General features: G+C 37.6%; 1 protein-coding gene across 1 annotated transcript; it reads left to right on the forward strand.

The window, feature by feature from the left end:
• The first annotated feature begins 1,184 nt into the window (after positions 1-1,184).
• On the forward strand, positions 1,185-9,974 carry LOC131521253 (synapse differentiation-inducing gene protein 1-like). Its single transcript, XM_058745788.1, has 2 exons — positions 1,185-1,608; positions 9,411-9,974. Exons 1-2 carry the CDS (start codon positions 1,267-1,269, stop codon positions 9,582-9,584), a joined length of 516 nt encoding a protein of 171 aa, XP_058601771.1. The 5' UTR covers positions 1,185-1,266; the 3' UTR covers positions 9,585-9,974.
• The last annotated feature ends 2,021 nt before the right edge of the window (positions 9,975-11,995 follow it).

An 11,995-nucleotide genomic window follows, 5' to 3' on the forward strand; every position in this document is an offset into this window, starting at 1 on the left:
TAATCTTGTATATTGTTGTAGATATTTTCTCTTTAATAAAGAACACGGTCAGAGACAGAGTCTTTTGAGATTTTATTCTTGCAAGACAGTCAGACAATACAGCAGTGAGCTCTGCAATATGTGTGACAAAAATAAGTGAACATGGTTCTCTGCTTTTATACCCTTTTGCCCCATCTCCCAGTATGACCATATATGGCTATATATGGTTTCATTCCTCACGTCGCGTCTTCCCAGAATCCTCATGATATCTGTTTTTTTCCCTAAGCAAGCAAGAACAAGCAGGTCATCTTAACACATTCTCGTGCAAGGCAGAGTAGGCCTCATAGGCCTCAAATGCTCATACAGTTTGCAATGGAAAAGATATATTGAAGTAAATATATGATTATTAATATAAAATTTGAAATATGAGTAAATATGAATAATATGCATATAGTAAATATATGTTGGCTAAATATGATAAATTGAAAATTTCTCACACAATATAAAAATAAATAAAAATAAAAGTAAAATAAAAGTGCCGCATCTCTAATTTACTTTGCTCTGGAATATAGCGATCTGAGTGCAGCAGTGTTCTAGCCTAGCGTCGTGACTAGGACTAGGTTGGGTTCCCCTGGGCACAAGCTCTCTCATGTAAGCGCTGAATCCTTTCCTAGGAACCTGCTATTCGAGAATAGGCCTATAAAAACAATTAGATCTAGCTGAACACCTACATAGCTGTCTTTCAATTTTATTACCATCTATACAAAAGGTAACAACATAATATTTTTATAGTGAATAATTTAGTACTGTAATGTAAAGGAACACATAATATATACTTGCAATGAATTCTCTAAACAGAGTGGTGTTGTTATTTTCTGAGGACATTTTACAAATAACAACATTGTATAATGCTACCTGTTTTTAGTGTTTTAGGTCACTGAATGACAGCATGCTTGCTCGGTGACAACCTTAGTGTTATGGAAGAATGAGTTGATGTGTACGAAACATGCTTAGGAATTATGAAAACATCCTAATTTTTGTCCTGATATTTAATTTTCCAGAGCTTATCAAATTGCATGTTGATTTCACCAGGTGGCACTTGCAGTCGAGCTGAAGAATTTACAGTAAATTCAATCTATGCTAAAAATTTTGTCACACCTCCCCTTACAAAACAACCCAACCTACCAGTCACTTAAGGAGGAGCACAAATGCAACAGACTAATCTTCACTGACTAGAGACAGACACTGTTCAGAGCTGCAGAAAAGCTAATCGCAATCAAGAGAAACATGGATTCAAGAAAGTCTCCAGCAGAGTGGAATTCATCTCAGAATCCAGAACCAGGGCAGCCTTTGCTTTCACTGCAGCAGGACCCTCCGGAGTACTCTGATGCTGGATTCTCTCCCTCTCACAACTTTCCCAGCAGTTCCCAGCAATACGGAGCTCCAGCAGCATCTGGCCTGTACACTCCAGGGTCATATCCGGTGCAGAATGTGGTCAATATGCAGCCTACGGCTGAAGTGTTCACTCCACTGACCAATCCACTGCCAGATTACCTGGGCTACTCCATCTTTACCCTGCTGTGCTGCTGTATGCCTCTGGGATCGGCTGCCCTTGTTTACTCCCTCACAGTAAGTATTAGTTCATATACCTGTCTTATATACTTCATTTTATACTTCATTACATTTAACATATACATACCTGTCTTATATACTGTATATGTAATTTTTTTCAGTATAGTCTCAGAAAAAAAGTGACAAAAGCTCTCACTGGGTCGGTACCCTTTCAAAAACTGTAAAAAAAAATTAAAAAAAAAGAAGTGTACCTTTTGAAAGGGTACCACAACAGCTTTTGTGGCTACCTTGTTTACCTTGTTACAAAGGCTTATATTTCAGTGTTTAAATATGTAAAGAATAACTAATCTTCTTAAACTTTGTTCAAATGTTTTTTTAATGTTAAAAACAACAACTGACAGTACCACGTTTCAACATTAAAGGTTAGTGACTGGATTACATATATAGATGTGTGCTCACTGAAGATTTTGCTTATTTTTAACTATTCTTAACATGCTCCGATTACGTACAGCATGTAAAGTATGACAGATATTTGTGTAACTCAGTTCCAGTTTTGTGGCTTCCCATAACTTCCGTTTATAGAGAAAAAGGTGTGGCACCACAGAACAAAAGCTGAATTTACAGTAGGTCCTCTTGAGTACAAAAAAAACAAAACAAAAAAAACCCTGCATTACAGAGGTTCTTTCAAAACAAAAACGTCGTTTAGCATATGCTGCTGCTTCCACCATCATCCTACAGCTCCTCCTTGTTTTACCCATTAAACCATTTACCCTAGTCAGGTTTCTGGATGGGAGAACGACCTGGGAAAGTTGTGGTTTCTACTGGAAGCAGGACTCAGTGGTGCAGAAGAATGGGCTTTTATTGATAATAAAATAAACAAACAAATTAAAACTACCCCGTAGGGGGGAAAACAGGACAGCTGACATGGCAAGGCAGGGCAGGAACAGGATACATTCGACAATGAACTGGCACAGGACTGCAAACACAAGGAGATTATAAAAGGCAGCAAATGAGGAGGGTGACTAGGTAAAACACAGGTGGGGCAAATTAACAGTGTTGCCAATTTGGGGATTTTGTCACCAAATTTAGCTACTTTCTCATTGTTGCTGCGACTTTTATTGATTTTTTGCGACAAGGAGCTATTTTAGCTATATTTAAATACAAATAGCGATTTTTTTGGAGATTTTTTATTTTTTTTACTTGGCCACACCTTGCCGTAGGCCCGTGACCTCCCACATTTACTCTCAATCATGCCAATGAGTCTGTGCACAGTGTGCAGTGAACACACATCAGTACACCTGCCATTCAGATATGATGACACGCACCACCATTTCATTATAAGCTTCAAGATGGCGGAGAACAAATATGAAAAATTATGATTACATCAGGGCACCAACTACTCAGTGCATGAACATCTTGTTTTAACCACAGACACAAATGTTATACCACAATTCATGCACAATCATGTCAACCAGATACTGAGAGACAGTGCATCATCGTGTCGTGTGCTGGGATGCAGTATTTTGCACTTTGCAGTATAAAACACATGCAAATAGAAAAGCACCAGCAAATCAAGAACATATCTTCATCAATTTGCTGAAAATGCTCACAACACAAACAAATAAAGAAACACTGCAAATGCTCACAACATAACCAAATAAAGAATTGTATTTATGCGTTTCTTGTGTTGTGAGCATTTGCAGCATGTGTTGTCAAATTGATGAAGTTGTTTTCTTAATATGCAGGTGTTTTTTTCCTATTTGCAGCGCGTTGAGCTCTCTCAGCCACCGTATAATAGAGTGTGTTGACTGAAATAAGTTTGTATCAATAAAGGTTTTGTTTTTGGAGAATCATAATATCTCTTATCTGTTGTATTTGAGCAGGACAGGGATGCACTTTGGTGACATATGAAACAAATGCCCAACATTGTGTGTCTACATCATTTCCATCATGTGCTTGCAGATCACAGGAACAATTTACTGATTCAAATGTGTTGTGCAGAGTTACAAGAAAGCATTTCCTAAATTTCACTTCAGAATTTTTTATACTTTTGTTATATTTTTTATACTGTCATAAAATTGTACTGTCATTGTAAAGTATGTATTTACTTACCTTTACCAATTTTACCTGTATTTACTTTCTTTTCATATTTGGCGACTTTTTGTGAAAAATGGAGACTTTTGTGGGTGGTTCTAGAGATTTTCTGAGGGAGGGGTTTGGCAACACTGCAAATTAACCAATAATCACGTGACAAGATGGGTGGGGTCAAGACAATTGACATGAGAGCACATGGCACACTGAAAACTAAGACAAAAGCCGTGTGCTTGTGTTTTTGTCTTGTGTGAGCACATGGCCAGCAATACAAATCAGCCATGTTCACACAAGACATGACAACATGAAAGCACGCAGCCATGTTCACACAAGACATGACAACATGAAAGCACGCAGCCAATGAACACAAGCTGCGTGCCACACAGCACAAGACATAACATAACATGAATGCACGCAGGCGATAAAAACACGAACTGCGTGCAACACAAAACACGCGGACAAAAGAGCGTGCGGCCGAGCGAACTCGAGCCTGCACGCTCACACAACATAGAGCGCGAGTGTCCCAACCCCGACACGAAACCGAAACTCGAGACATGAGTGCCGGGATCCGAACACCACGCACCAACATGAAACAAGGCACGCAGATGAGAGAGCAGACGGCTCGAGCACACTCGAAGCCGTGCACTCATATAAAAACAGGACATGACGGGAGTGTCAGGGCTCTGTCACAAAACCATGAATTACAATAGACCGAAGTGACAGAACCCTGACAGTGTAAGCATGATTTGATGCCATTCTGTTATTGTACATTTCACAAGGGGTTTTGTCTGTATCCATTGAGTCAAAATATATGTTCATTATTCCTCAATTAAACCCACTAACTTATTAAATTCACACATCACTAAATATACAGTGAAAACTGAGATGAAAATTTACTTCAGCCAGAAATGTACTTTTCCTATAAATAAATGTTCAGTGATATCTTCAAAAGATTTTAGAATTTTGGCACAGTTTTTTCTCTACAGCTAGTGTTGATATGACAACTAGTAAATATCATAAGTTTTGTTAGCATGTGTGGAAATGTTTAAACCATGTGTGCCCCTCTCACTCCTAATGAAAAGACTTCACAAACATCTTCAGTTCATTCTTCCATCCACTGAAATGGGGTTTAACCTTTAAATACGTACAGGTGCTGGTCATATAATTAGAATATCATCAAAAAGTTGATTTATTTCACTAATTCCATTCAAAAAGTGAAACTTGTATATTATATTCATTCATTACACACAGACTGACATATTTCAAATGTTTATTTCTTTTCATTTTGATGATTAGAGCTTAAAGCTCATGAAAGTCAAAAATCAGTATCTCAAAATATTAGAATATTACTTAAGACCAATACAAAGAAAGGATTTTTAGAAATCTTGGCCAACTGAAAAGTATGAAAATGAAAAGCATGTACAGCACTCAACACTTAGTTGGGGCTCCTTTTGCCTGAATTACTGCAGCAATGCGGCGTGGCATGGAGTCGATCAGTCTGTGGCACTGCTCAGGTGTTATGAGAGCCCAGGTTGCTCTGATAGTGGCCTTCAGCTCATCTGCATTGTTGGGTCTGGTGTCTCTCATCTTCCTCTTGACAATACCCCACAGATTCTCTATGGGGTTCGGGTCAGGCGAGTTTGCTGGCCAATCAAGCACAGTAACACTATGGTCATTGAACCAGCTTTTGGTACCTTTGGCAGTGTGGGCAGGTGCCAAGTCCTGCTGGAAAATGAAATCAGCATCTCCATAAAGCTTGTTAACAGAAGGAAGCATGAAGTGCTCTAAAATTTCCTGGTAGATGGCTGCGTTGACTGTGGACATCAGAAAACACAGTGGACCAACACCAGCAGATGACATGGCAGCCCAAATCATCACTGACTGTGGAAACTTCACACTGGACTTCAAGCAACATGGATTCTGTGCCTCTCCACTCTTCCTTCAGACTCTGGGACCTTGATTTCCAAATGAAATGTAAAATGTACTTTCATCTGAAAAGAGGACTTTGGACCACTGAGCAACAGTCCAGTTTTTTTTCTCCACAGCCCAGTTAAGATGCTTCTGACGTTGTCTCTGGTTCAGAAGTGGCTTGGTAGCCCTTTTCCTAAAGACATCTGAGCGTGGTGACTCTTGATGCACTGACTCCAGCTTCAGTTCTCTCCTTGTGAAGCTCTCCCAAGTGTTTGAATCGGCTTTGCTTGACTGTATTCTCAAGCTTGCGGTCATCCCTGTTGCTTGTGCACCTTTTCCTACCCAAATTCTTCCTTCCAGTCAACTTTGCATTTAATATGCTTTGATACAGCACTCTGTAAACAGCCACACCTTTCAGTAATGACCTTCTGTGACTTACCCTCTTTATGGAGGGTGTCAATGTTCGTCTTCTGGATCATTGCCAAGTCAGCAGTCTTCCCCATTATTGTGGTTTCAAAGAACAAGAGATACCCAGAATTTATACTGTAGGGATGGTCATTTATTCAAACTCAAATGTAAATATTCGAATATTTTGAGATACTGATTTTTGGCTTTCGTGAGCTGTAAGCTCTAATCATCAAAATTAAAAGAAATAAACATTTGAAATATATCAGTCTGTGTGTAATGAATGAATATAATATACAAGTTTCACTTTTTGAATGGAATTAGTGAAATAAATCAACTTATTGATGATATTCTAATTATATGACCAGCACCTGTATATCTATGAAAAAGTGTTTGCATAAAACAATTAGGTTATCAAAAGTTCTAGGTTTATTTCCTTCAATAATATTCTCTTTAATTGAGACCACAGTCAAAGTGTGTAAGGATGTTTGTTTGGAATGAAGCCATGTTTTCAAATTCAAACCAAAATTCCTATACAAGTTCACACTGGAAGATGTTGTTCCACAGTTTCAATATCTTTCTCACAGAACCCGCACAAATTGTTCTCCCAGTTAAATATTTTGTTTAAGTAGTTGTTAGATTGATAAATGTCATTTTGGATTTTAAATGGCACTTCTTTGTAAACTAAATATTGCTTATTTTCTTTGCTTCTTCTTGAGGAACATATTTTATTTTCAGTTGACAGTTATTGGATAATACATTCATAATACATTTATTTGTAAACTGAGGACACAGAACAGATGTTTGAAGGGAACGTGGGATAGAAATAGAAGTCATTCACCTAATTAGAAGTCAGACCTTGAACAAGGAGTTGTGTTGCATTTTCCAAAAAGAAATGGCCTGATCTTCCTAATATTGTATAAAGCAAATCTGCAGGACCGGGCAGTTTTAGCAACGTGGTCTGAGAAATTCAGCTTATCATCAATCACAACTCCAAGGTTTCTGACTGTTTTTGAAGGAGTTATGGTTGATGAGCCTAACTGGAAGGTGAAATTGTGATGAAGTGATGGGTTTGCTGAAACTACAAGCAGTTCTGTCTTAGCTAGGTTGAGTTAAAGGTGTTGGTCCTTCAACCAGCAAGAAATGTCTGTTAGACATGCTGAGATGCGAGCAGCTATCGTCGGATCATCAGGATGGAATGAGAGGTAGAGTTGAGTGTCATCAGCATAGTAGAGATATGAAAAGCCATGTTTCTGAATGACAGAACCTAGTGATGCCATGTAGACAGAGAGGAGAAGTGGTCCAAGAACTGAGCCCTGAGGCATCCCAGTAGCTAGATGTTGCGACTTGGATACCTCATCTCTCCAAGATACCTTGAAGGACCTATCTGAGAGGTAAGACTCAAACCACTGGAGTGCGGTTTCTGAGATGCCCCTTCTCAATAGGGTTGACAGGAGGATCTGGTGGTTGACCGTATCAAAAGCAGAGGACAGATCCAGATAAGTAATGAAGACTTGGAAGCCACTCTTGCAAGTCTTAGGGCTTCAACAACTCTGAGCAAGGCAGTTTCAGTCGAATGTTCACTTCTGAAACCAGACTGGCTGCTGTAGTGCACTGTAAAAAAAAAAAAAAAAAAAAGTAGTAGGATGACTGGAAAGGATGAGTTTAGAGACTTCTGCCTCAGAGAGTGAAGAGAAGGATGTGAACGAGTGCATGTTTGCTGATAAGATGTGTTTGACAGTTTGTGGTGTGGAGAATTGTGCAGTGAGGCATGTAATTTTATTTATGAAGAATGTGGCAAAGTCGTCAGCTGTTAAGAGTTGATGAAGGAGGGGGAGGAGGACAAAGGTGGGAGGAAAATGTTTTAAAGAGCATGCTAGAGTTAGGCGAATTGTTAATTTTGTCATGATAGTATGTCCTTTTAGCAGTGGAGACATTAGCAGAGAAGTCAGAGAGGAGTAATGGATATAAATTAAGGTCAGTAGGATTTGGTGATTTGCGCCATACCTTTTCTGCAGCCCTGAGATTAGAACGATGTTCAAGGAGAACGTCAGATAGCCAAGGGGCAGAAGGGGTGGTGCCTAGAAGATAAGGGGCAGAAAGTATCTAAACAAGACGTCAAATGGAACAGAAAGTATCAGTAGCACTGTTAGCATCAAGAGATGATAACTGTTTAGGGGGAGGAAGCGAAAATGAAACCATAGCAGATAGCTGGGAGGATGAGAGTGAGCTCGTAAGTTACATAGAAAAGTGATATGTGGAGGGGTATGTGATGTGTCTGGAATCATGTTGAGGTTAAGAGTGAGGAGGAAGTGATCTGAGGTGTGCAGTGGAGTAACCAGCACATGATCAGTGGAGCAGTGTCGTGTATAAATAAGGTCCAGTTGGTTGCCTGATTTGTTAGTAGCCATAGTTAACACTCTCTTGAGATCAAAAGAGACAAGTAGAGTGTGGAAGTCTGCAGCCTGAAGTTTATCTAGGTCAGGAATACTCAAATCTGGCTCGCGAGATCCACTTTCCTGCAGAGTTTAGCTCTAACCCTAATCAAACACACCTGAGCATGCTAATCAGTGTCTTCAAGATCATTAGAAATCTATTTTGATCAGAGTTGGAGCTAAACTCTGCAGGAAAGTGGATCTCGCGAGCCAGATTTGAGGATCACTGATCTGAACGTTGAAGTCTCCAAGTATAACTAAGGGAGTACCATCCTCAGGAAAGGTTGAGAGCAACACATCTAGTTCTTTCACAAAGTTACCTAGTGGTCCTGGAGGTCGATAAACAACTACAAAATGGATTTTTAGAGGGTAGGTAATAGTAACCGAATGTGATTCAAAGGAGCTGTTGATACTCAGAGATGGTAAAGGAGTACATTTCCAATGTAGAGATGAGCAGACCAGTACCTCCACCTCTTCCAGTCAAACGGGGGGTGTGGGAAAAGGAGAAATTATTGGAGAGTGCTGCAGGTGTAGCATTGTCCTCTGGTTTGATCCAGGGCTCTGTCAGGGCCATGAGGTTTAGCCTTGAATGACTAGTAATGGAAGTAATGAAATTAGATTTGTTGACAGCAGACTTACAATTCCAGACTGATAATTTTTTATCGCTCCATAAATCCAAAAATACTGTCAACAGCCAAAAAAGTTTTTGTTTATAAAGAAAGCATCTCTGTAACAGCATTCAGAGTATAAACAAGAAAGTGGAGCTTCCTGGTTTATGTGAAGAAGAAAAAAACTCTTGAGGAAAAAAATTGAGGAAACCGCTTTGTATGGTTTTCACATTTGCATTTGCTTTCTCACGGTTAGTGTTCTTTTTTGTGTAATGTTTTCTTAGTGATTTTATATTCTGACCTGTGAAGCCCTTTGATTTTATTTTTATGCATGTTAATGCATGTAAAGGTGCTATACAAAGGTAACATTGTAACATTAGTATTTTTTTTGTTTGTTTTTCTTTTACAGACTCGAGATGCTAACATGTTTGGACACCAGCAAATAGCCAACAGAAACTCCAGAATGGCACGTATCATCAACCATCTCAGTGTTGCTGTTGGCCTAATCTTCTGTTTGATTTATGTATTCTACATCATTCTTCCTATTGTCAGAGCTACACACAATCACAGCTTTAGACCATAATTGTAAGCAATCTCATGGTAGGACACCAGAAAGTTGAAGATGAAAGTTTTAGAAAAACATGAACGCCTTTATCAAATACAAGCACATGTGCAGTTCTGCTTTTAAATGTTAGTGTTGCTCCAGTTATTTTTTGTGATAGCTTTAAGACTTTTTGCTAAATGAGGAGCTCCGTCTGGAGGACCAGTGAGGAATGATTCAGCATGTTTAATGTCACTGACTCCTCACCATATCATTGTTTATACATAATTAAAACACATGCTTTTTAAAGTTAATTATTTTGTTTAAAAAAAAAAAAAGGCTTTAACTGTTATCATAAACTTTGCATCAATTTATATGTTTGTTTTTCTGCTTGTCTTTATATTACATAAAACTTGGATAATCAATTGAAAATGTTGTCATATTTTATCTTTTACCAGTGTCTGTTTTTTCCATGATACTTACATTTAATTTTCTCTTGTTTTTAGTTTACTTTAGTTAGTTATATTTTAATTCATCATCAACTTATTCTTATTCTTTTTTTTTTTAAACTCATGGGTTCTCCAGTGTGGCAGTCTTTACGATTAAAGACCTCAAATAAAAAAAATGTCTAGTAACTGTATTTATCTGTAGCCTATTTGTTGATATTATCTGGTTATCACAAAAAGCAGAATGTATAAGTTAATGAACAGAAATATCAAACCATAGTATTGGCCAACAAATAATGTAATTAATAAATTATGTATACAGTATATTGACAACATGATAATACAGTTCAATTTATTTACAATTATGCATTTGTCTGAGAAGGTATTCAGGGCAGGATTATTTTAGTAGTATAGGCCTGATTGAGCTACTAATATAATTTTTTATTAGTTTGTAGTTTTAATTTTGTTTACATCTTAATTTTTTAATAAAGTTCAAGTAATGTTGCTGTTTTTGTCATTTTTATTTGTTATTGTAGGCCTTATTTACATTTTAGTTTTAGTTATTTTAGTAGATCAAGTTAAACTAAATTAAAAGTAAGAAATGCTGCATTGGTAACTAGCTGAAATAAATTTGAAAAGTTGAAGTTTTTTTATATTTTTATTCAAGTTCATTTGTTTATTAATGAATATTTCTATCATTTTAGTTTTATTAGTTAACTATAACACTGATTCGAAGTATATATTTCCAGTCGATCCCAATGTTTAAAAGCCGCAACATAAAAAAGGAGCAACCAACAAAGGGCATCAATGCCAATTGTTTTATTTAATTGAACTAAAACAACAGCAGTCCGTAATAACTATAAAGCATAAGTCTAGGGATAATAGAGAAAACCAAAGAAATAAATAACAACAAAACTTTAACTACAAGATATAAGAAATGCCAAAAGAAACAAATAAGCAAAGAGACACTCCAGAGAAAACATCCCCCACAGAGTGCCTGCCTCAGTTAATAGATATCACACTTAAATATGCTACTAATCAAACAATTAACATGAGGAAGACCAATCAGAGCCTGCCACACTCTGCCCAATAGGATGTAGAGAAGACTCAGGGTCGTCACATGCACACATAGGTAAAATTTGTATTAAAAAAAACAAAAACAAACAAACAACCAAATTAGATATTTACTCGCTTATACTGGTTTAAACCTATAATGCATTTTTTTTTAAACAATTTTCTCTCCTTTTGTAACTAACATTTACACCACACGAGGGCGCTTAGTGTGTATTGCCGTGACAGGCGTTATTTCCTCTAACATGAAAAATAACGCAATTGGTCTTCTGTTTAAACGAGAAAAAGACAACTCAAATTCGGTAATAGGTCAATATGGAGAACTTCCATGTTTAGTTTACATGTTTAATTAGACATTTTGCTCTGTATAGTATGTGTGAGCACCCCACCCACCGCTCCTCTATCTGCGCAGTCTCTGCAGCACGCGCCGTCTCTCACGTATCTGCATCCGCTCGCCACTGTCAAGGTCACGTGCAACAGCGTGCGGAATTCCACACTTTCCTCATCCTGACGTTACATTCATGCAAGCTCACTTCTGCTTTTTCATAGTGACTAGGACGTGCACCGTAATATCAAATAGAAAGCTATGAAAACGATTTATGTTAAACAAGTTAATCCCAAATGCGTGCCGTGTGAGCACGTGTTAATTATTTTTGGATCGTTAAATGAACTAGATAACATTTTTAGTCAAAGTGCGTGATTTGTTTTTGTTTTTTGTTTGTTTTTTCAGTCACAATTAAAACCACAGTGCTTTTTTACAGTATCCATGGGGGAAATTGATTAATAAAGCAAAAGTTAATTTTAATAGCATTGCTTTTATCAACTAGTTGCCTCTAAAACGAGGGTTTGTGTTTATTCACTGGTAACAGTGGTGATCAATGTATTATCTTTAATACTGCATCCTTTCATGGAGCTTTGACACAGAAAACAATTTCC

This window comes from Onychostoma macrolepis, chromosome 16 (genome assembly GCF_012432095.1).
Source record: "Onychostoma macrolepis isolate SWU-2019 chromosome 16, ASM1243209v1, whole genome shotgun sequence".
In the NCBI taxonomy this organism is placed as follows: Eukaryota; Metazoa; Chordata; class Actinopteri; order Cypriniformes; family Cyprinidae; genus Onychostoma; species Onychostoma macrolepis.

Bases quoted from the DNA above. Each gene is read 5' to 3' on its own strand.
- LOC131521253 (XM_058745788.1), top strand. From the start codon at position 1,267: ATGGATTCAAGAAAGTCTCCAGCAGAGTGGAATTCATCTCAGAATCCA. The intron at 1,609-9,410 runs GTAAGTATTAGT...TTTCTTTTACAG, and splicing joins CCCTTGTTTACTCCCTCACA to ACTCGAGATGCTAACATGTT.